The following is a 23,452-nucleotide window of genomic DNA, read 5'->3' on the forward strand; positions in this document are numbered from 1 at the left end:
TATGTGGAAATAGTAGTCTGAAGTGGGGGTCCCATGCAAATGTCTTAATAGTCTACAGCTGTCTGTTTTGCTCAGCTTGTTTCAGTAAAACTACTACATACTACATACATACTACAATACATAGCCCAATGAGTTCTTTAGCTGAAGATACTTCTCCAAAGATTCACTGATGGTAGAAAATTAGAAAAACTACAAAATTGGAACTTAAGTCACAAAGGATAGGATGGTTTGATTTCATCCTGATAATAATTTGTCAAATCCCCCTCCCAGGGCTGGGGATATAGCCTAGTGGCAAGAGTGCCTGCCTCGGATACACGAGGCCCTAGGTTCGATTCCCCAGCACCACATATACAGAAAACGGCCAGAAGCGGCGCTGTGGCTCAAGTGGCAGAGTGCTAGCCTTGAGCGGGAAGAAGCCAGGGACAGTGCTCAGGCCCTGAGTCCAAGGCCCAGGATTGGCCAAAAAAAAAAAAAAAATCCCCCTCCCATATCCATCAAGCTTCTGATTTCTTCTTTGCCTAAGGGACTTAATGTTTTGTAATGAAACTAAGACAATACTCATTAGCTAAAATCCAGAATCGTATCAGTTACTTCCCACTTATCAGTTTTCTCTTATTTCACACAACGCTGCAGGGACAAAAACCTCACACAGAACAGACTCAATAAATCAATGTCTGATGAACCAACAAGGGTGACCTGAAGTTTTTTCCTTTCATTGGGCTGGAAGCCTCTGGAACCGTGGAACTACATTTTGTATGTTTCCATAGTCCCTTACTGTGCCTAACAGAGCAGCCTCTTTGCCTCCTCTTTCATGAACACTCATTGCTCACTGTTCTCTGAGGTTTGGGGAATCACAGCCCAGTTCCCAACCAAGACTTAAAACATGGCCTGGGTGGGGGCTTGGGATGTGGCTTAGTGGTAGAGTGCTTGCCTAGCATGCATGAAACCCTGAGTTCGATTCCTCAGTATCACATAAACAGAAAATGCTTGAAGTGGTGCTGTGGCTCAAGCAAAAGAAGCTCGGGGACAGTGCCCAGGCCCTGAGTTTAAGGCCCAAGACTGGCAAAAAAAAAACCCAAAAACCCAAAACCCAAAACAAAAACAAAACAAAACAAAACAAAAGGCCTGGATAAAGCTAGGCAAATCACATAGCTTCTTGCAGCCTCTTTGCTTCATCCACAGTTGGACAAAACAGCACCCAGTAAACAACAGCCATCATTACCACTATCTATTCATTAATCATTGAGCAACTGTATGTCAGTCTAGATATTAGGCACTATGTATAATTAAATTATTCAATTATCTTCAATAAGCTCACAGTCAGTGATCATAAAGTAACGGTAATTAACTGAATTGTGGCTACATTTTCTCCAAGCCTAAAGTCTTTTTATCTCATCTTGGTTCCCTCTCCATCCTATTCCTACAGAAGTAGGACTGGTTTTTCCACTGCCATGTGTCTTACTCAGTTCAGCTGCTATAACAAAATGCCATAACCTTACAAACACAAATTTATTTTGTGCAACTCTGGAGGCTGAGAAGTTCATGATCGAAGGGCTGGCAGGTATGGTTTCTGTTGAGACTTGCTTTCTTACAGATGGACTTCTTGCTGGGTCTCCCCTGGGTGGTAGGGGCAAGGCAGCCCTCAGAACTTCTGTTTTGTTTTGAGTCAAGGTTTCACTATGTGGTCTTAGAACTCAGGATCTCCCTACATTCGTTTCCTAAATTCTGGGCTTATCTGTGTGTGCCACCATGCCTGGCTTAGAGGCCTCAATCACTGGAAACAATCCCATTCATGAGAGTCCACTGAGGACCTACTCACCTCACAGAGACTTTACATCCTAAATATCACCCCACTAGAAGTTAGGATTTTATCATACACAATTTAGGGAAGGGGACACAAACAGTCAGACTAGAGGCCCACAGCAGCAGTGGATACTTTGTGACAAGGAACAACAACCATGCTTCCATGTCTCAATTTCTTGCTGAACAATTATTTCCTATGCCTCTTTTAAAACAACAGGGTAAACTCTCTGAGGACAACGCGACTACTGGTTTTGTTTCTTTTGCATCCACCACCCATGAGCAGGCAGATCCTTTTTTTTCTGAATAATTACTTACTTATTGTCAAAGTGATGTACAGAGGGGTTACAGTTTCATACATAAGGCCATTTTGTGTACAAACAGCATTCCAGTGGAATCTTCCTAACCTTGGAAATTGACCAACCAATACCCCTGGTTGAGGATTATTATAGGGAGAGCTCTGAATTGGATGGCACCATTTTCCTTGATATTTAGAACATTGTCATCTGCAACACAATTAAGCTGTGACACCAATTTATGATCACAAACTACCAAGCAGAAAATCGTTCACAGATGAAGGATGTTCCTGGGAAGGGTGGGTGAGTTCATGGTAGACCCTTCTCCTGCTTTCCCCAGGGGACAGGCTTTTGGTACTTTTGATGTTACCACATGTGAAGAATATGTACATGACATATAATCTATAGCACACATGACAGTGGGGACACCACCACCCATGTGCAGTAAGAAATGGGAGTCATTTAGTCCTACAAGGGACAAATACCATGCTGTCTCACCCTGTCTTGGCTGGTTTTGTCATGCTCAGATGATAACAGTTTCAGCATACATGTGAGGCTGCATTCTGCAATTACTACTTCAGGGTTCATAATTATCTAACCTGAAGTGAAGCTGGTACTTAGGGAATAAATCTCCTAGCATCACATCTGCCTACTGTTTTCCAAATAGTCATCCAACTCCCAGATTCCTAATATAATTTTTGTACAGTCTGTTACGATCTTTTGGAAAAGGCTAGTATACATTTTCTAAATATTTAAGACTTCTTCTGTAATATGACATGTAGATCTTCTTCACCCCCACTCAACATTACAAGTGCCTCCTGAGCTTTTGTTCTAGCAGTCCTTCAGTCCAAAATTCCTGCCTCAGCTCAGTTCCTTTGTCTGTTAGTCATCTTTTAGAGTCAACAGAGACCTTAATCATTGTCTCTTTTAGTATCTTCTACGTCTGGGATGAGACTCCCTTCTACATTATCCTAGTAGGAATCTGATACAGTGCTGAGATGTGTTCCTTAAAGACAAAGATCACATTCAGCATCTTACAGCCTGATGCCTAGCACTGGGCCAGAGGCACACAAGATACTCTGCAAGTGTTTCATAGACTACATGAAGTGCTATGTATCCAGTGGAACTAGCAAAAGCCAGTGATCAGCCCCCATCTGTTTATCTGGGCAAACATCTCTGGTGCCCAGAGTCTATTGCCGAATGATAGAGCTTTCTCCTCTGGGAGAGATTTCACAATGCCTTGGAAACACAACAAAAGCCCTTCAGAAAATAGCAACACTTAAAATTTTTTGATCAACTACACAGTTTTGAATAAACTCTTTAACTCTGAAGGATTAAAGTCAGGCCCAATGTGGTGGTATACTCCTGTGATCTCAGCAACTTACAAGGTACACATACGAGGATCAAAATCTCAGGCCAGCCTGGGAAAATATGCCAGACCCTTCCTAAAAAAGAACTATAGCTAAAAGGGATGGGAGGTATACTTGAGGATGGCTCAAGTATAGAGTACCTGCCTAGCAAGCCTGGGGCTCTGTATCTGGGGATAGTGTTTCTTCAGGCTGCAAAATGATGACAGTAATAAAAAATAATAAATATCCACTCAGTGCTTATCAGGAGTTATTAGGTAGAACCAAGGATTCACACATGGCTGTGCTTAAACCTAACAACTACCTTATGTAGGCAGCAGGGTAAACCCTCAGTTTCCCCATAACAGGGGAGGAAACTGAGGCAAAAGAATGCTTCAGGAACTTGCCAAGCCTTAAGCTGGCAATATTCAGCCAGGATTTTAAGTCAATTATCTAGATTTCAGTTCTGCAGCATGCTGCTGTTTTTCAAGTCCACTGAAAATAGACCTTATTCCTACAATAGTCTCCAGGCAATCCTTCTTCAAAACCAAGGCTAAGCTCAAGCCATCAGTTACCAACTGTTGCCCAGAGTGAAGTCTGGTTTGGATTTAATGCTGGGGATAGGTATCTTATTCCTGAAAAATGACTTTCTCAGTTACAAGATCATTGTCACACCTACCCACACCCCTTGTTCTCTAACTTCAGTTCTCTCCTATATAGTTAAAGTAATAACTATATATGAACATACCTTATAAGCTGTGAAGTATGAATCCAATAGTTTTGGTTTTTTATTCTGTGTAACAATTCTGAGGCAAAAGAAACAGCCACAGGCCGAAGCTGGAGGTAGGTTAGTTTCTCCAAGGCACTGCCACAGCTTAAATGATGCTGACACATTAGGTGGGCACAACTTGGTGGAGACTACCAAGTGGGTGCTTATGCTAAGTTCTGTCATACCAGCCAGGATCCTAGGAAGCAGCCATTGTTTTGAATATCTGTGACGTCTGCAGGAGCATGTCACTCTATAGAGACTTGTTATCAAGACTCTTATTGGGTTACCACTTTTGTAGTGCTTCTCCCAGTACCAAGTGGCTTTGTCTGTGGCTCCAGTTCTCTGCTGTCACCATATGATACCAGAAGGCTGGGGGGATCCCACAGCTTCTCCAATGCCTTTCCAGGGCCAAGTTCATTTTCCTTTTCCTCCTGAGGCCTCCAAGCAGCTAAAGAAATACAAAGCACCTGGAGACACTAGAGGGCAACTGAAGGGAACAGGACGGAGCCCTAATCCTGCCCTGACCACAGGTCAGGGAACTGACTTTCTCGTCTCTTGCAGTTAGGCTACAAAAATGACAAATGGCCCTATTGTCCACTTGCTTCTAGATGCTTAAGACAGAGCTCACAGCCCTCCATTGCCTCTCCTGTCAAGTCAGCACCCACCCAAACAGCCCAGGCACCACGCAAAGAAGAAAATACCCTAAGTATTCTCTCTGTATGAGACACTGGGCAATGAATTGTGTGTGTGTGTGTGTGTGTGTGTGTGTGTGTGTGTGTGTGTGTGTACCTGTGCCTGTATGTATGTATCCATGTATGCATACATGCATGCATATATGTGACAAGTACACAAGTTTATTCAACTACACTGCAAATGTCAATAAATTCACTATAATATATGAATAGAGTAAGCTAAGTCTCCTCAATAAATTTGTAGATTGATTGCAATTCTTATTGCAATTCTAGAGTTAATCCATGCAAATCTGATTACAAAAATGTACAGGAGAAATGGACTAAGAATAGAATTGTTCTGAGGAAGTACAAGCTGGAGATGCTGATGTTTATTTCTAGGAGATGATCCTGAATGAGTGTGAGAAAGAGAAGAGATGACTGTAGAAGTGAAGTGGGAGAAGGCTAAAGGGGTAGGGATGGAGGCCCCTTCTGGGGACCAGTATGTTCTTCCATTCATTATGAGAGCTAATCAGCTCATAAGAGAGAGATTAGACAGTAAGCAAATACATCAAGCATGTGAGTATTCTGCAGGTGTTACAAAAGGCCTCACATCACTGTCTACATTTAGAAAACAAGCAGGATGCAAAGAGACACAGATAGGAGACAGGGACAAATCCAGCAGAGGTTATGTTATGGTGTGATACTGGGCTTATGAGGAATGAGGTCACATCCTACATAGGATGAAGTCATAAGGGTGAGTGGGAGTATGAAACAAGGCTGCAAAGGTGGTTATGGGCCATGTTCAGATTTCCTGAATGTTGACTAAGGATTTGAAATGGTATTGTTGCAGAACTAGAAACATATGGAAAGTTCTGTACCACAAGAATTAACATGAACAGATAAGTACATTAGAAAAAGCAATCCAGTGATGCAAAAATTCAATTAATAAAAGAAGTAAAATTTTTTTAAAAAGCAAACACAAGCAAAGAAACAACTGGATCATAAGGAAGGCTACTGGAGACAGCTGAGAGGACCCTGGCATCTTCCAGGAGACAAGTTATAACAACCTTAACTATGATACTAGCAAAGGGTAAGACTCAGAAGACCTGAGAACTGCAAGAGCGCAAAGCAGCTCAAGTCTAAAGCCTGCAACACTAGGAGAATGGAAACAAAAGAGTCAATGGGAAAGTCAATGCAGAGTTGTTGTTTCTTCCCCCACTTTGGGGCTAGGCTAGAAATCTGATGATGGTCTCAGGTTCTGACTCTGTTGTACTTCAACACTTCATGTGAATGACTGAAGAAAGAAATCCAATAGGTACTTGACTTTCCTTACAACTTGCTTAACTAGCTGATGATCACTTGAATTTGCTGGTTATTTATTTTTTGCAAGCTTGTTTTGGCAATGTGCCCAGCTGTCCTCTGAATGACTACCTCACTATTATTTATATCTCCCCTGACCACTGAGAGAAAGAAATTCCAATACAGAAATATATCTTTCTAGCAGGATTTGACTTCTGAAAAGGCCACACAAGGTAAAGTGGATTTTGATCTGACACTTTTTGTGCTTCAACATTTAGTGAAAGGAAATATACAGGTAAATGATATCTGTCATAAAGTTCCTCATTGATGATTTCCTAACTTCTTTGAAATCCAGGAGTCTGGATGCCCATTTGACATTTAATTCTGGATGGTGGATTTCTACAGAAATTCTATCATGCACATTTGGAGTGCTGGGTCTTCTAAATAACCCAAACATTATGGAGACCAAGCTGAGTCATAAAAATGAAAGTTACCATTTGTGTCAAGACAACAACATCAAAGCTCCCCAACATGTCTTCAGACACTATGAAATTAACACCTTTGGGAAAAGAATCAAATATGAGCATGTATTCACATTCAGAGCCATCCCCAAATATGCTGCCCTTCACAGATTGTGTCAAATTTCCAATATGTTGAAATAACATTTTCAAAATATTTTAAAAACATTTAACTTTTAAAAAGTGAACAGGGCCATTCTGTTCTGTGAAGAGAATGTGCAGTCATGGAATTGTAAATCGCCTCTCCAATGGGTATGGTACAGGTCTCCAAAGATAGCTGCCAATGAACCTTCTTCTCAAAGTACACACTCAGAGATGACAGGTCTCTGGCTCCCTGGCTGGTTTTGTGACTTTCTTTGATCAACTCAAGGAAACAAAAGTAACATCCTTTGACCTTTTGGCCCAGGTCTCAACAGGCTTGATAGTTTCTACTTCCTCCCATGGATAGCAGACACCATGTGAAAATTATGGCTACCTGGCTGGAAAAGAGGTCTTGTGGATATCATAGGCAGTTTTGCACAGCTGGGATCCCATGGATTCCAGCCATCACACATAATCATGAAAAATAACAAATCAGTGTTGTTGTAAGCTATCAAGTTTGAGGTAATTTATTGTTCTATAATAGGTCACTGGACCAATGAGTGACAAAGATTTCAAATGGTTAAAGTGAGCCAGAACTACAGTTACTGGCCTCAATGTGTGATCATCTTGGAATTCTGTAAACTTCTTGCAAACTAATATATATATATATAGTGTCCCAGACAGGACTTTCTCTTTTCATATTTAAATTCTGGAATCCAGAAATATCCAGAGTACTGTCACTTATCTTGACCATAGATTTTGGCCATCCTATTCCCAGAGCTTTAACAGAGCTAGAAAACTTAACTATTTAATTGATAAATTCTGTCCACCCTCCTTTACTTAACACCATCCTGTGAACCTGCAAATGTTTACCTAAGATGAACTGACAAGATCATGAATTCTGGAAAACAAGATCATGAATGCTGGAGCAAATACAACTTCTGTGAGTGTTGGGAGGATGAAAACAATTTGGTAGAGGCTTTCCTTAATTACACTTTAAGAGTATGGAATACATGGGACCACCCAGACAAAAAGGACATGGTAGTCTTGGAGTCAACTGATTAATCCCAATTCTCAACTCAGGGTATACATCATTGTCAGAATGAACTTCCTACTTCTTTACTTCAAGCTTCTTCATGTCACCTGCTTTGGCTAGTGAAATGCAGATGCAAGTGACAGCGTGATAGCTCTAAATCCATGCTCCAAAGGCATGGTGTGTGTGTCTCACACTCTTGCTCTTCTGTGGAAGGACAGTGTGTCCCCTACTGGCTTATGACTGAAGACTAGGAAACTGAGCTTTAACTGGAGCAGTGCCACCCCATTTGACTCACCAACTCAGGCTCAAGAAAGAAATGCTCACTCTTGAACATTGTGAGATGTGTAATACCAGCCACAGTTAACTAGTAAAAGGCTAGTCATCAGATGCTAACATTTGCAAGATATGCATGGTCCATTAGAACAATAAACTCATCCTGGCTCTCCAAGTTATAACTAAATCAAAAAATGGCTAGGTGACTTCATTGCTAAGCAGAATGCAAGTATAGTATGCTCTATGAAATATCACCCAATCTTGCACTTAAGATGATCTTTCTAAATACTCTAACTTGGTATTCAAAGTTCTCTATGGCTTGACACTTAGCTTTCTCTGGATTAAACTCAATGACTCATAATTCTTGGGTAAGTTTCACATTACATCTAGTCTTTCCTTCCTTAGCTCCCTCCTGTACCTTTCATCCAACAAGTTTAGCTTCTTCCAGCCCTAGAAGGCCAGGTTCTGATGTAAACTCTCTTAAGAAATCAGCTCTGAAAAAAAAAAAAAGAAATCAGCTCTGACTCTATGCTAAGTTCTTCATGTTATCCCTCTGATTCTTATCACAATGGATTTCTTTTCCTTTTCTTGTATTTGGCTTGTTCTGTGTTGAATCACTTCCTTATCCTCTCCTGGAGTCCTAGATAGCAAGATTTGTGGATTATTTGCTTCTGTAATCTCCATGGTGTTTAGTAAAATGCCTTACACACAGTACATCACATTAAAAGATGAGTGACCCAGGGGAGACAGCCAGGCACAAGGAAATGACATGAAGAGAGAAAGACAGAATCTGAGAGATGCTGATGCTGTTAACTGGTAGCCAGGCAACCCTGTGCCAGATAGTCTATCTATGCTGCTGCAGCCTCTAGAGATGCTAAATTGGGATGGCACATATTTAACAGGACTGTTGTGATAATTCAACATGAAAATGAATGTAAACGCCTCACGGTCCCTGACATATGGTAACAGTTCATACATGGCAGCTCTATTGTAAAAATGATAATGACAGACCATCACACAGAACCAGTTTAAAGAAATCTCCGATGATCTGTTATTTTCTCTTAACAGTTAAGCGTTTGAGGGTGACAGTAATGAGTCTAGTTTCAATTAGCCCTTTTCTCAGACACCACGATTTCAATGTTCTAGATCAAGTTTCATCAAGATGCTCATCTGTCCATTATTTTTCTCCACAAGTCTAAACTCCATAGGTAGTTACTGTTAAAGGCCAATTTATTCTCCGAAACATAAGTATCTCTTTAAAACAAACAAAAATCTTCCTTTCCCTGAACTAGGGTACACATTTTAACATAACATAAACTTGATCTCAGCATTCCCAGGTCTTCCCCAAAGGACTAGAACAACCATTATGAAGTACTGAAGCTAGACACTGGACAAGCAATAGAACTGTTTGATAGTGACTGAAAGGTACAACTCAAGACGAACATTATCTCAGTGGTGTTCCTTAGTCAGTAAAAGCTGAGGAGGCAGCTCTCATTAATGAGACGGCCACCTAGTGTCAAGGAGGAGTCAGAATGGTTGAAATCATTCATCAAAATCAAAATCCTTCTCTGTTTAGACTAACCAGAACTGTGTTCACACATGCCTGCTTCATCAGAGCAGAACTTGATCTTCCGAGGGAAGACTCAAGATCAGGAAACTCAAAGGCTGGTAAGTGGCCAGGTGGGCCATGCTAAACAGGGCTCTGGGGTTAGTGGCATCTACAGAGTAAGGTCAACAAACAGTTCCCTAGAAGCTATTGGCTTATTGCTGCCTCAAGACTGTAGGGCCAAGGTAGGCAGAACTTCTTTTCTCAACTTTTAAATTGAGACATTCTTATTTTTAAAGACTGCCTTAGTTATTAGAGTTTTGTCTGTCTGTCCATTTGGTGTGTGTGTGTGTGTGTGTGTGTGTGTGTGTGTGTGTGTGTGTGTGCGTGCGTGTATGTGTGTGTGTTGTGGAACTAGGGCTTGAACTCAGGACTTCACACTGTGCTCAGCTTTTTTCATTCAAGTCTGGTGAGCTACTGTTTGAGCCACATACCCCCCTTTGGCTTTCTGCTGGTTATTTTGGAGATAAGAGTATCACAGAACTTTCTGCCTGGTGTGGCTTCAAACCACAATCTCCCAGGTCTTAGTCTTCTCAGTAGCTAGGATAACAAGAATGAGCTACAGTTGTCTGGTCTTGATTTTTATTTAAAAATACTTTGGTGGTGGTGTGGAAGAAAAGCGTGACAGACCTGATGAACAGGCGGTTTGTAACCTTCATACTAGAGAGCCTAGAGTCATTTAGAATTATCATAGAAAAGGTAAGTCACAATTATAAAAGTCACTGCATCTGAGTTTTTGAATGTGAAAATACATAATTCACCTATCCACCCTAAAACAGACCTCACTCTCTCATGAATAGATCCTTTCATTCTACTTTTGTATAATCTTATAGTGTTCCCAACCAGGCCACTTGTGGCATGGTCCCATGTACCTATTTAAATTGTAATTAGTGTTTAACATTTGATTAATAGGCTAACTGCTACAGAACATTCCCATGAGCTTCCCCCCAGCCCTTCTGCAAAAAATCTAATGTTGACTACCCAACATAAAAGGCTCTGCCTGATTATATCAGGTCTCATAATCCACATACCCCATCAGGATAGCCACCAATCACTACAATTCACTACCATAAAAGATAAAGGCCTGGACCTCACTAGTCCAGGGCACACAGTGCTAGCGCTCACCTCCAAACACATCTCCGTTCTGGTAATTCTTCCCTTTCTGGGCTTCCTCTTCATTTTGAACAGTAGCAACATGCTTAGCGGAGGCACAGCCCATAGTCTCATTCGGTCAGCTTCAGCCGGGCTGAACTGCAAATCATCTCTACAGACACGGGGACATTTTTTTTTCTTTAAACGCAAAGAAAATCCAGCTTGCTGTAGTCAGTCAAGATGTGCACACCTGCAAGAAGAGAAAGCTGGATCAGAATGGGAGACTCTAGCAGCACCAGTGTCTTGCCTTGCTCACTCTGTGCTGGTGGCCAGCATACACTGGGATGTCTGCATAGCCAGTGCTGACATTGCATTTGAGACTCAGGGATGAAGAAGGAAGTTCAACACTACCCATTCTTATTCAATTACCACTCAAGAAACAAGATCAGAAGGCATGCCCTTCACCCCCAACACAGGACGGAGAAGGGATTTTTGAGGAGCTACCGAGAAATACATATTTATTTTCTTGCATAAGTATTACCCTACAGACTAGCCCTTTGGAGTCCTTCAAATTTTCTTCCAAGAGAAGGTAATCTTCTTTGTCAGACTAAAACATGGCTAGTTTTGTATTGCTGATTGGTGGTGAAAAGAATTGTGTATTTTTAATTTAGCCGAGGCAACACTGTTTTAAAAGACCAAAGAAGAAGATTGAGCAAAAGTCTTAAGCTTGTTTTTTCTCACTTTCTAGGTAGCTAGTTGAATGTTTTCAGGATTCAGTAGAAAATTCAGGAATATAGGCCAGACACCATGGCTGCTGCCTGTCATCCTAGCAACACAAGAGGTAGAGGCAGGAGGATCATGGTCCGAGGGCAACCTGGGAAAAATGCTTAAGACTCGATGTGAAAAATGGATAAGATATGGATCACGTGGTAGAGAATCTGCCTAGCAAGCACAATACCCTAAGTTGGTCTAGCCTTTGTGTATCAGCCAACCCTTTCATAAAGGAATAAGGATAGACCATAGAGGTCATCGTAAGTTGGCTAAAGTGAATTTACCTTCACTGCCTCTCAAAGTGGCTGCCCAATTCTCAGGGTGGGCTAAACCCAATGTGCTCTTGTTTGTTCCTTATTTTCACTAGCCTTATCCAGCCACTGCAGTTCTGCAGATGGTGCTATTCCAGTCTTCGAAGTAGCTCCTTTGAACTGCGTTTTCCACTCACTCCTTCATCTCCATTGTCCCAATACAGCTCCCTTACTGCCACAAAACCTCAGAGCCAAGGAAGCTTCTTGTAAGACACACCCCACAAATCCCTGCTGTGAACATGGGTGCTTCTCAAAGCTCACAGGTGGTACTACCAAATGTAGCTGCCTCTTTTCTCTTCTTACAATACTTCTGACCTTAAGCTCTTCTTCTGACAGTACTCAGGACCTCTACAGACATAGAAATATGATCATCTAAACAAGAAAACCCCACCAAAGAGAACTTTTCCCAATAAGCCCTATTAGGCCTATGGTGCTTGCTTGCTCTCTCTCTCTCTCTCTCTCTCTCTCTCTCTCTCTCTCACACACACACACACACACACACACACACAATTATATTACTTAGTGGCAATGTCTTTTAAAACTACAGCATTTCTACTTATTGGTCTTCTCATAGTGATATCCAGACCTCAGGAGACTGCTAGGGAGAAACATTGCTTTTTTTTTTTTTTTTTGGCCAGTTCTGGGGCTTGGAATCAGGGCCTGAGCACTGTCCCTGGCTTCTTCTTGCTCAAGGCTAGCAGTCTGCCACTTGAGCCACAGCGCCACTTCTGGCCATTTTCTGTATATGTGGTGCTGGGGAATCGAACCTAGGGCCTCATGTATACGAGGCAAGCACTCTTGCCACTAGGCCATATCCCCAGCACCAAATGTTGCTTTTTAAAAAGATACATACTGGCTGGGCCCCAGTGGCTTATACCCATAATCCTATCTACTCAGGAAGCTGAGATCTGACAATTCAGGTTTGAAGCCATCCTGTGCAGGAAAGTCTATAAGACTCTTATCTCCAAGTAACCACCAAAAGGCCAGAAGTGGGGGGTGTGGCAAGTGGTAGAGTACCAGCCTTGAGTGAAAAAAGCAAAGGCAGAGCACCCTGAGCTCAAGTCCCAATACTGGTATGCATACACAGACACACACACAGACATAATACATATGGTACATAATACAGTGTATAAGTGCTGTGACAGGAACCCATGACAATGAGGAACATAAACTAGCAGGCTCTATTATGACTGTGTGAGGGCAGGAATGGAGAAAGTACTCTTTTGTGGAGTCTTCAGATTGAGGAGACATTTCCAGTCTGACAGGATCATTGCAGCAGGGCAACATGAGGGCCAGCCTGCACGAGCACTGGACATCACACTGTGGGTGTCTGTATTTTAGGATGATCAAGAGTAGGGACAAGAAACAGGTCTGGACTGCTGGTGCTTTGTGAAGGGCCTGGAGAAGACTTACTTGCTACCTTTACCCAACTTAATAAATGATGATAAGATACAGGAAGTCTTTCTGACCCAAATCAGTGCATACTGTAAGAATATTAAATTAGTAATGTAGAAATCCATTCTGTCAGCCTTCCTTAGTTTCTGAAGAAAGACCACTAGAATTTGAGGCAAAAGGGAAAGGAGAAAGGACTAAAAGTAGAAGGAGGAGAAATTCTCCTAACAGGAGGCTGCTAGGAACCGTGGCTTCTGTGACAGCATCCCCACCTTCCTCATCTTCAGCACCACCACACCAGGGTCTCAGGCATGCCCTGCCAGACAGGCTTGTCTTACCTTCCAAAAGGAAGTATGGGAAATCATCTCACACATGCACAGGAAAGAGAACCAAGTCAGAGAGGAAACCTCGCCTCACCTCCCTGTCTGTTTGGAATAAACAATGTTAAAACAGAAGAGAGAAGGAAAAACACTTGCCAAATCATCAAAGGATCTTGAACTTCAAGTGACAGCTTACAACCATCCTTGTTGGAAGTTCTCACACTGTGCTCCCTTTCATTCTAATTTGTTGTTTGTAGTTTCATATTTTTGGATAGTCTCTTACTCTACCCAAGAAGCACTTGTTCAATCATTTAATCTTTTAAACAAAAAATGTTTACTACTAACAAACATAACTACTAAGTTATAGCCTTGTGTTTGATAGGTATTGGGTAAGGAATGATAAAGAAGACATGGAATCTTCCTCTCTATACAGCATCAAGATTCAGGAAACTAATTAGAAAGTTCAGTTTCTAAGCAATGTGGTCCAACTGCTGAAGGTTAAATATAGAACAATGGGGCGTTCACCCCACAGGCACCTGACTCAGCTTTGTGAATGGGAGTACTGAAAGATGTCAGCCTCCAGCCCTGACCACAACTAATAAATTCACCCTTAAAACACCTATGAATTGCATCTCCTTTTAACCTAATGTAATGTTAAGGCTACACTTATAATTTTGTTGTTATTATAAAGGTGATGTAGAGAGGGGGTTACAGTTATATAAGTCAGATACAGAAAACATTTCTTTTTGGACAGTGTCACCCCTTCCCTCTCAAGTCTCTCCCAGTTTTTCCCTCTCCTCCCTACCCACAAGTTGTATAGTTCATTTTCAACATAATGTTTAGTGGGTACCACTATTGCTTTTGTTTACCCTCTGTTCCTCCATCTTTGAGTCCTCTTTTGCCTTCCCAAAGACAGATAAATGAGCAAAAAAGACAAAAAGAATAGAAAACAACAACAAAGGACAAACCTCGTTTCCATTTCTTGTAGTTTATTTTGATAAATATTATATGATCAGAGACACATAGGCATTGCACCTTTGTGTTTCACCCCTAAGAGTGTCCTCCTTTGGTCTCACTGTATGTGAATGCCTAGAGTCCTGTATAATTTATCCTGGTGTACTAACAGTTCATTTTTTTTTTTTTTTTTTTTTTTTTTTTTTTTTGGCCAGTCCTGGGCCTTGGACTCAGGGCCTGAGCACTGTCCCTGGCTTCTTCCCGCTCAAGGCTAGCACTCTGCCACTTGATCCACAGCGCCGCTTCTGGCCGTTTTCTGTATATGTGGTGCTGGGGAATCGAACCTAGGGCCTCGTGTATCCGAGGCAGGCACTCTTGCCACTAGGCTATATCCCCAGCCCCAACAGTTCATTTTTACTTGAGAGTCTTTCCCTAACCTCAACTCCACTGAGATCTCAAACTAAAGAGACTTTCAGAAAGGTAACAGGATCCTTTTACACGGCAAGCACTCTACCACTAGGCCATATTACCAGCCCTAGAACAGGTTCCTTTTAATTCCCATAAACTCAAGGTTTATTTTTTTTCTCTCTGAATCCCTACACCCTCTATTCATTTACCTCTCAGAAACCACAGCCCTCAGAGAAGTCTAATGCTACAAAAGAGCACACAGAGACTGCTGTTCAAATATTAAGAGACTGCTTTTTCTTGAAGTTGCAGATCACAATGTGAGAATGCCTCTGAAGCATCTCTTTGATGTTTCATGGTAGCTTCCAAAATTAAGTTTCACTGAGAATTTGTTTTTCTTTTTGTCAGTTTTGGCACTTGAACTCATGGCCTGGGCATTGTCCCTGAGCCTCTTTGTGCTCAAGGTTAGCGTTCTACCCATTTGAGCCACAGTGCTACTTCCAGGATTGGAGATAAACGTCTCAGGGGGACTTTCCTGACTGGACCCACTTCAAACCATGATCCTCAGATCTCAGCCTCCTGAGTAGTTAGGATTACAGGTATAAGCCACTGGTTCCCAGCATTGAGGATGTTTTTTAAGCTATATAATCTATGTGGTAGAAGCATCAGGCACTTCTAACAATATAGAGCTCCATTAATTGTCTGTGGCTATGTGTAAAACTCTCCCCCAAATAATTGTATCTCTACAAATTCCATACCATAAGGCTATGAGCTAACCTAGCTTAATGCCCCCCTTTCCTTTAAGGATATGTCCCCTTCTTTTGATAGCATACATCAACAAATTTATAAACCCAACTGAATTTTTTTAAAGGATTAACCAGTGTATAACCATTTATGTTTGTTCTTCATCTCCTCACACTACACCTGTTTAGATATCATGGTTAAATTACTGTGTTAACTGTACTTTCTTTCTCAGCATGGGAAGTTCATAAAACTATATATCACATATTACAGACATGGGATATATGCACCTTTTATAAAATTATGATGGTTGACCATCATAATTTGGTGGTTCATGACTATAATCTTAACTATTCAACAGGCTGAGACCTGGAGGATCTCAGTTCAAAGCTAGCCCAGGGAGAAAAGTCTGAAAGGCTCCAGCTCCAATTAAACAGCCAAAATCCAGGCTGAAGGGGCAGCTCAAGAACACCAGCAGGCCAAGTGAGTGTGAGGCACCGAGTTCAAGCCCTGGTAACAGAGGGGAAAGTTACAATTAATATGTTTTTTATGTTTTCTTCTTTCCCTTAATGTTTTGAACCAGAAGCATAGTTTAATCAAAAGCTTACTTTTATAAAACTTAGAAGGGGGCTGGGGATATGGCCCAGTGGCAAGAGTGCCTGCCTCATATACATGAGGCCCTGGGTTCGATTCCCCAGCACCACATATACAGAAAATGGCCAGAACTGGCGCTGTGGCTCAAGTGGCAGAGTGCTAGCCTTGAGCAAAAAGAAGCCAGGGACAGTGCTCAGGCCCTGATTCCAAGCCCCAGGACTGGCCAAAAACAAAAACAAACAAACAAAAAAAAACTTTGAAGGATTAAAATAAGCAATCTGCTTTTTGAGAAACATACCAAAGAACAAATTGACCTTAAAAAAAAGCTACAGGAAAATATTTCTATTTACCTAATATTAGGAGTAATTTCACTTTCCCCTAATTAATCAAGTCAAAACATTTTTGATAATTTTCCTTGGCAAGAAAAGTACTTCTAAAAAGTACATTTAAGATTATGTAAACTCAATCAAGAAACCCAAGGCAGAAGAACATAGATGTAATATCTGAGGCTGGGGGTAGCTGGGGATTAGAGAAAAAAATAAATTTTCATTGCAATGGACACTCATAGAGCTCTGAAGCCTACAGTTAAGAAGGGATGCAGCCCCATTACTAACTGATTGGGAGCAAAGTATCTCCCTTTGTACTTCTGCTTAAAAAGGGAAATGAAGACAAGATAACATCTAAAATTGCCTTTCTTTTATTGAGGAGAGAGCCAACATCTAAGCTACTTAAAGAAAAAAATGTACATATATATATAAATATATAAATAACTAATCAGTCTGTTTGCCCATCTGCTCAGCTTTGCTGTAATGAGTGTTAATGCAGAAGCCCACTGGGGGGAAAGAATAAAGGGAGCTTTAAAGTGATTTCTAATCCTGAAGCTTTGGTATCCTTGGTCTACTGTTAACACCATTTCACATTTCATTGTGAATGTTAAAAATAATACATGAAGAGCTGTCACATTTGACACGGAGATAATGTGGAAAAGCCAAACCTTCCTGCTAGCCTGCGCTTGCTGGTTTAACACTCGATGAGTTCTTTGCCTCTCACACTCATTTGGTGACACAACACATGACAATATGTGATTAATTCCAAAGATACATGAATTTTGGCTTCTGCCTTTATAGGAAAACTCACACCTGTGCACACAATAATTGGATAGAGATGTCTCTTGGCCATACACTAATAATGAGTGTTATTTGGTAGGACACATTTCTGCTGGGTTTCTAGGGGAGGGGAGGGACCCAGAGGCAAGATGGGAATGGGAAGAGCACTAGAAGGGGCAAAAGAGTATACAGCACTGGTCTTCGCTGTCACAGGCCTGCCTGGGACCGAGGCTGGGTTTATATGCCACTGAGCCCCTTTCCTGGATTCTCTGATCTACCTGTATACATACATCCAAAAAGTGATGCCAAGGATAAAATGAGTACTTGTACAAAAGCCTGGTCTCACTTAGACTCAATTAATTTATACCTTTCTTTTCAAAAGGATGTACCTGTAAGCTTGAAGCCACCAATGTTCCATAAACCTTATGGGGTCTTAAGATTATTATCAATAATGTTTTGGCCCAAGGGTGTTGATTTCAATTGTGTATAAGCTAAACAATAAAGCCAGGCTCTCTTATTTCCTCTTCTTTATATAACATTAATTTAAACATTGCTTCTTGTAAAGAACTGGCTAGAAAAAAATTGTAGAATAACTGTTCTTCAAGCTACTTGGCTATGCAAATATTAATTCATGTGCTGCTGACAGAGAGGGTAGAAGAGTTCCTTATTAAAACCACATACCCATAGCAGCATGGACCTATCCAGGAACTGATGTAGCTTCCAGATTTGCCCTTCAAAAGCCATGGCCAATGGCAGGATTTTTGGATGTTGAGTTCTCTTCTTTCTTCCACTTTGGAGATTACAAATGCCAGGGTTATTTGTGGGAAGCTGTCAAAGTATGTCAGGGGGAACCTTCTATACCTTGTGTTTTCACGGGGAGTCACCCATAACTAGCATTTCTTGATAGCCATGTTGCTAATGCACCACTTTATTTAGGACAAATCAGTATGAGTTCCTTGTCAGTGTCCAAAAAATTAATAATTTTAAGAGTAGCATGTGGTTTTCCCTCCTCCCCTTTGAATTGGAAATCTAAGTAAATAAAATACTCAAGAATGTGAGGCAACATCCCTCTGTGTGGATCTGGGAGGCCAAGGGAGGGAGTTTCCCATCAGCCCACTGCTTTGCATTCTCAGCGGACTCTGCAAGTGTTCCTGCCAATCTAACCCTAGCACACTCACATAGATGGAGAACAGACAGAAAGAATATGGAAAGATAGGAACAGAAATCAAGAAGTGACCAGAACAGTAAGGTAGGATAAATATGAATTACTAAAAAAAGTACACTTTCATTTTGGTCGAAGAAAACAAGTTACAATCCTTTCATAATGGCTAGGGAATATTCTAGGCAATATATGTATTGAAATCTATTATAAAATTAGGAATTTCTCCTGACCTTGAAGAACTAATATTCAGATAGAGCTAGAAGATCATAAGCATAATAAAGTGAAACAAAGTAGCAGCGAATAAGGTACACTACAGGGACAGAAAGGATCCAAGTTGTTCTTGCGAGTCAGAAGGTGTTTCGGGCTGGTTAAACTGTGCCATCCCTGGCTTTATTTCATGCCCCAAGAGATGTAGCATAACGCGCTGCTGTTTGCTGAGCCTCAATAAGACACAGAATGATGGTGAGGACAGTGAGGCAGCTGTCACGTCAGCTTTCTGTTGCTGACCCACCCTAACACCACATACCACAATAGAAAACTGTGGCTGAATCTCTGCATTACTTTTCTGGGGCTAGAAATCATACACACATCTGAAAAGCATGTGGGGTATTAGAAAGCCCCAACTTTTACACAAGACTAATAAGGCCACATTTCTGATTTAATTCATTCCCTAAGTTAATGAACTTTGTAACAGGGCTCCCACCTCAGTCTTAAGCCAGTCATTTTGTTAGATAAGAGGAAAGATAACCAGTAAACATCAAAGATTATTAATTATCTAAGCCGAAGGGAAAAGAAAACAGCAACAGAAGAATTTGCTTACATTTTACTTTGGGACTTAATTGGTTACTGATAGGTATGGATATATTTAATGTGGTCAGAATTAGCACTACTTTTAATAAGGCAATGTAGTAACACTTTGAAAAGATCTAAATCCTCCAAATTAAAGAATATCAGTTTCCTAAAAATCTAAATGCATGTTCATCCCTCTTCCCTCCCCAAATAATCTTTCTTTCTTCCTCCATTTTTTCTCCTTATAAAATAAATGAAATTCTCCAGAAGAGACTATGACGTCTTGCCATCAGAGCTCTCTGGTGCTCCACCCTCAGCCCATACAACCCCAGGTCTGAGAGAAGTTTTTGGCAACCCAGTAATTCTATAAGCCACCCCCATACTGCAGGGCAGAAAGCTTCTCACTAAAAGACATATCCCTAGCTGTCTGATATCCTCCTTCTCAAACCTTCACACTCTCTACAGAACAGTTCAAGATGTGTTTTGGAAAAAAAAAATTGGAGCAGGCAGACATAAAACACCACTTCATGGATGAACTCTCCATTTCCTTCTTGTACATACACACAGACCATCAAAGTTCCAATGACACAAAGATTACACAGAAGATTTTGTGGAAAAGATTTGTAGCACTGGGCAAGTTCTTTACTTCATAGTGTCTTGAATCCTTGTTCATAAAATAGGATAAAGCCTCAGGAATTTGGGGACAAGTAATTGCAATTATATAGAGAAAATATTCACAACAGTGTCTGGCACATAAAAGGCAGTAAGAAGTAACTACTGCTGTTACCATTACCATCATTCTTCTTCCATGCGTTGGCAAGGGACTTGGAGGTGAGAAGGGCAGAAGAAAAGAGACTAGAAAGAAGAAATGGAAAGAGAGATGAGGTTAAATTTTGGCAGCTTGATGGGTTTTAGGAATTGCTCACCAAAAGTGAGCAGGCAGACTGAACAAGCAGAGAAAGTAGAGGCGTTTTTTGCTTTGTTGGGGTGAGGGAGAGTCTTCTGCAGAGCTACATTACAGGAAAAGGCTGCCTGTGAACAAACTAAGGGCCAGTGGTGCCTCTTGAACGTTGCCACAGCCTCCATGAGGGTATAGCTCACCTCTTTCTATGGTTACATATTTATTTGCCTGTCTCTCTCACTAGGCAGGTGACCAAGTCCATGACCCGATAATTTCTCTGTGTGTGTCTTCAAGCATAGTATCAGGCACAGAGCATATCTATAATAAATGTTCAGCTGGTGAATTCTCTTTTCACAAAGAGACATGGGGGACATTCAGAGAAGGGAACTCCCCTCAACTCCGTGTCTTAAGCTATATGTGTAGACAGTGAGTTTTTAAATATATTACCAAGAATGAATGTAAGAAAATGTTTACCTGAGGAATCAGACAACCTAAAAATTATGTTCAGTATTTATTCCCGAGAGAGAGAGCAATATGCAGTATTATGCCATACAGTGGAATTTTGGATGCTTTTGAAACCTGTTTAGTTGGCCTTAGAACATGGTGTAAAGATCGATTTCAACAGTAATTTTTTGAGAACTTGATTTGTTTTCACCATGCCAGTAGGGACCAGAGATACTGAGATGGACACAATGGTTGGATCTCCGTGGATATGCTTCTCACTTCCATGGATTCTAGACCCATGGTCTAGATTCTAGACACCTCTAAAACTCAGTCATGTTCAGAATCAACGTCTTGGTTTTCTTCTTTGTTCTTACTGAATTGAAATCTTTGATTACTTTCCTATAAAAAAGAACTATTAAAGAATGATGTCCTCCAAAGGCTAAACAGATCAAAATTAAGTGCCCCTTTAGACTTCCAATTTTTTTTTAAAGCATCACAAGTTTCATATTGTTCTGAAGAAATGCATAAGACTTTTGGGAAGTTCACTGATTTTGAACCATTCAACCCAAAACACATTCAGTGCAATCATTTATTAAGAGAAGATAGTAAGAAAGAAGTGGAGAGAAGAGACCCAGAAGAAACAAGGCTGGTTCAGCTGAGGGACAAGCAGTCCTCAGAACATCCTACACTCTGCCCCTGACATGTTTGCTTGTGATTCTGAACTGAGATCTTTCCACTTCACTTGCTGTCATTCCCTAATGGTTAATGGGATCTGACAGAACAAACGATAGAAGGAAGGGCAGGTGTATTCTCCAACACCTGAACGTTCTTATCCAGCCAGGGAAGGCTACTCAAGAACACTTTGGGTTACAGGGAGTGAGCTACTCTGACCTTGTATATGTTACCTGAAGTTGCAGCTTGATCTACAATAATTATTTCAAATCAGCCCAAGGGTCTCCACGTGAAGACCTATTGTTAATGGGCATGATGACCTTTCCTATACACTTCAAAAAAGAGAGCAGAGTGATGAGACCAGTACAAGCAGACAACATGGGCAGGAAGAACATGACAAAAATCTATAGTTCGGTACCAAGGTGAGTCAGCTACACTCAGGCTCCCTGAGACAGCAGGGCCTGAAGTCTTTACCTGAATAGATGACTTAAATATATACTCGATCATAAACTCTTTGTTCAGAAGAAAGTATAACAGAAATAAGTTGAGGATCTATTCCAGTGAAGACTTATTCCTAGCTGTCCTTGTGATATCTGCTGTGGGTGGTCCACCTGTGGTGGTTATATTCCAGCAGAGCACAGAAGTGCACATGACACACTGTGTATTCTTCCTGTGTCTAGGAGGACTGCCATGCCTCCACCATCCCTATTTTACCACCCCAGAAATAGGCCTAAAATGATTTCTAATCCCAAGATCTCCTTGCAAATATTAAAGAGGTTTTATGATCCAAATTAAATTTGGTACTTTTAGGTCATTTTCTGGATCCAACCTCCAAACCCTTTATGTGTTCATCAGATTTTTTCCATGGGATGTTTGTCTCTTGTTTTTTTTTTTTTTTTTTTTAAAAAACTGTTGTTGTTTGCTTTAGCTTTGCTTGGATAATTAAAAAATGCACTTGGTTAAGTCCAGTGGATACCAGGATGGTCCCACTGGCTGTTTTTAAAGCATTAGAAAATGAGAAATTTTTAGTTAAAAAAAATTACTTCTCATAAATTCACAATAATCCCATTAATTTTCTACAACAAAGATAAATTAAGAATCTTACTGTACTGATTCTATTGGTTGTTTCATGCAGCCTTTCAGCCCTCCACCCCTCACTAATATATATTGGAGTAAGAACTGCAATATGCAGATTTTTAAGCCAAGCATATCTTCAGGGATAAATGAGGTCAAATTTTACAAATGAGAAAACAAAAAAATCAAGGAATGTAGGTGACTTTCTAGGGGTTCTCCCAGAACCCAGCCCTGCTAATTAGTTGGTGCCCCTTCCTACTGCTCCAAAATGAATGAAACCCCTCAGATGGGTACCATAGACTTCCCATCTTCCTATTGTGTAGTGGAAGCCATCTTGTTGTGGTAGACAGCCTCCCTGTCATCTCATGACATCCCTCAGTTTTCTGTTTCCAACTCTTACCTAAAGTACATATCTGTTTGCTGGCTCTCTATAAACAGACATTGTGAGGGCAAGTCATGTTTGAGGGTAGACACCATTTCCTGTACGTTCGTCTCCTGCTAGGCAGAGAGCAAGAATTCAATGCACCATCTTCAACATGTTGAGTAGCAGGTTGTCTTTGTTTGCCTACCTCTGCGCCTATTATCCTTTTCCACCCTGGCTAACTTCTGGGTTGTGGAAGCTGTGCCTCTCCTCAAAGGTCTCAGAGCCACTGACAGTTGTACTCCTTTCATAGCCATCATCACAAGGCAACATACTCCTAATTCCCAATTAACTATCATTTCTAGAAGTCTAAATGTAAGTGTGAGAGATAGTCTACGTATTTCTTATTTCCTGTTGTATGTCACAAGCTTTTTTGTTTGGTTGGTTGGTTTCCTTTTTGAGGCAGTTGTTCTATGGAGCCTCAACTTGCCTAGAACTCACTATGAAGCCCAGATTGGCCTCAAACTCGGGATTTTCCTCCTTTGACCTTCCAAGTGCTAGAATTACAAATATGTACTACCATACCTGGCATTATCTCCAGCTTTTAATAGGGTTTAACACAGAATATGTGCTTGATAAGAACATTAGCAATGACTTTCTTGAGAAAA

General features: G+C 41.0%; 1 protein-coding gene across 1 annotated transcript in view; it reads right to left on the reverse strand.

Moving 5' to 3' along the window:
* C11H1orf21 (chromosome 11 C1orf21 homolog) overlaps positions 1-20,146 on the reverse strand; it is a 123,886-nt gene extending 103,740 nt beyond the window's left edge. The window contains exons 1-2 of the mRNA XM_048357940.1: positions 20,126-20,146; positions 10,821-11,037 (exon numbers count right to left, since the gene is read on the reverse strand). Of these exons, the coding sequence (XP_048213897.1) occupies positions 10,821-10,914 (94 nt within the window). The 5' untranslated portion in view covers positions 10,915-11,037; positions 20,126-20,146. The remainder of the gene's footprint in view (positions 1-10,820; positions 11,038-20,125) is intronic.
* Positions 20,147-23,452: the final 3,306 nt, after the last annotated feature.

Source organism: Perognathus longimembris, chromosome 11, assembly GCF_023159225.1.
Source record: "Perognathus longimembris pacificus isolate PPM17 chromosome 11, ASM2315922v1, whole genome shotgun sequence".
NCBI classification, from domain to species: domain Eukaryota; kingdom Metazoa; phylum Chordata; class Mammalia; order Rodentia; family Heteromyidae; genus Perognathus; species Perognathus longimembris.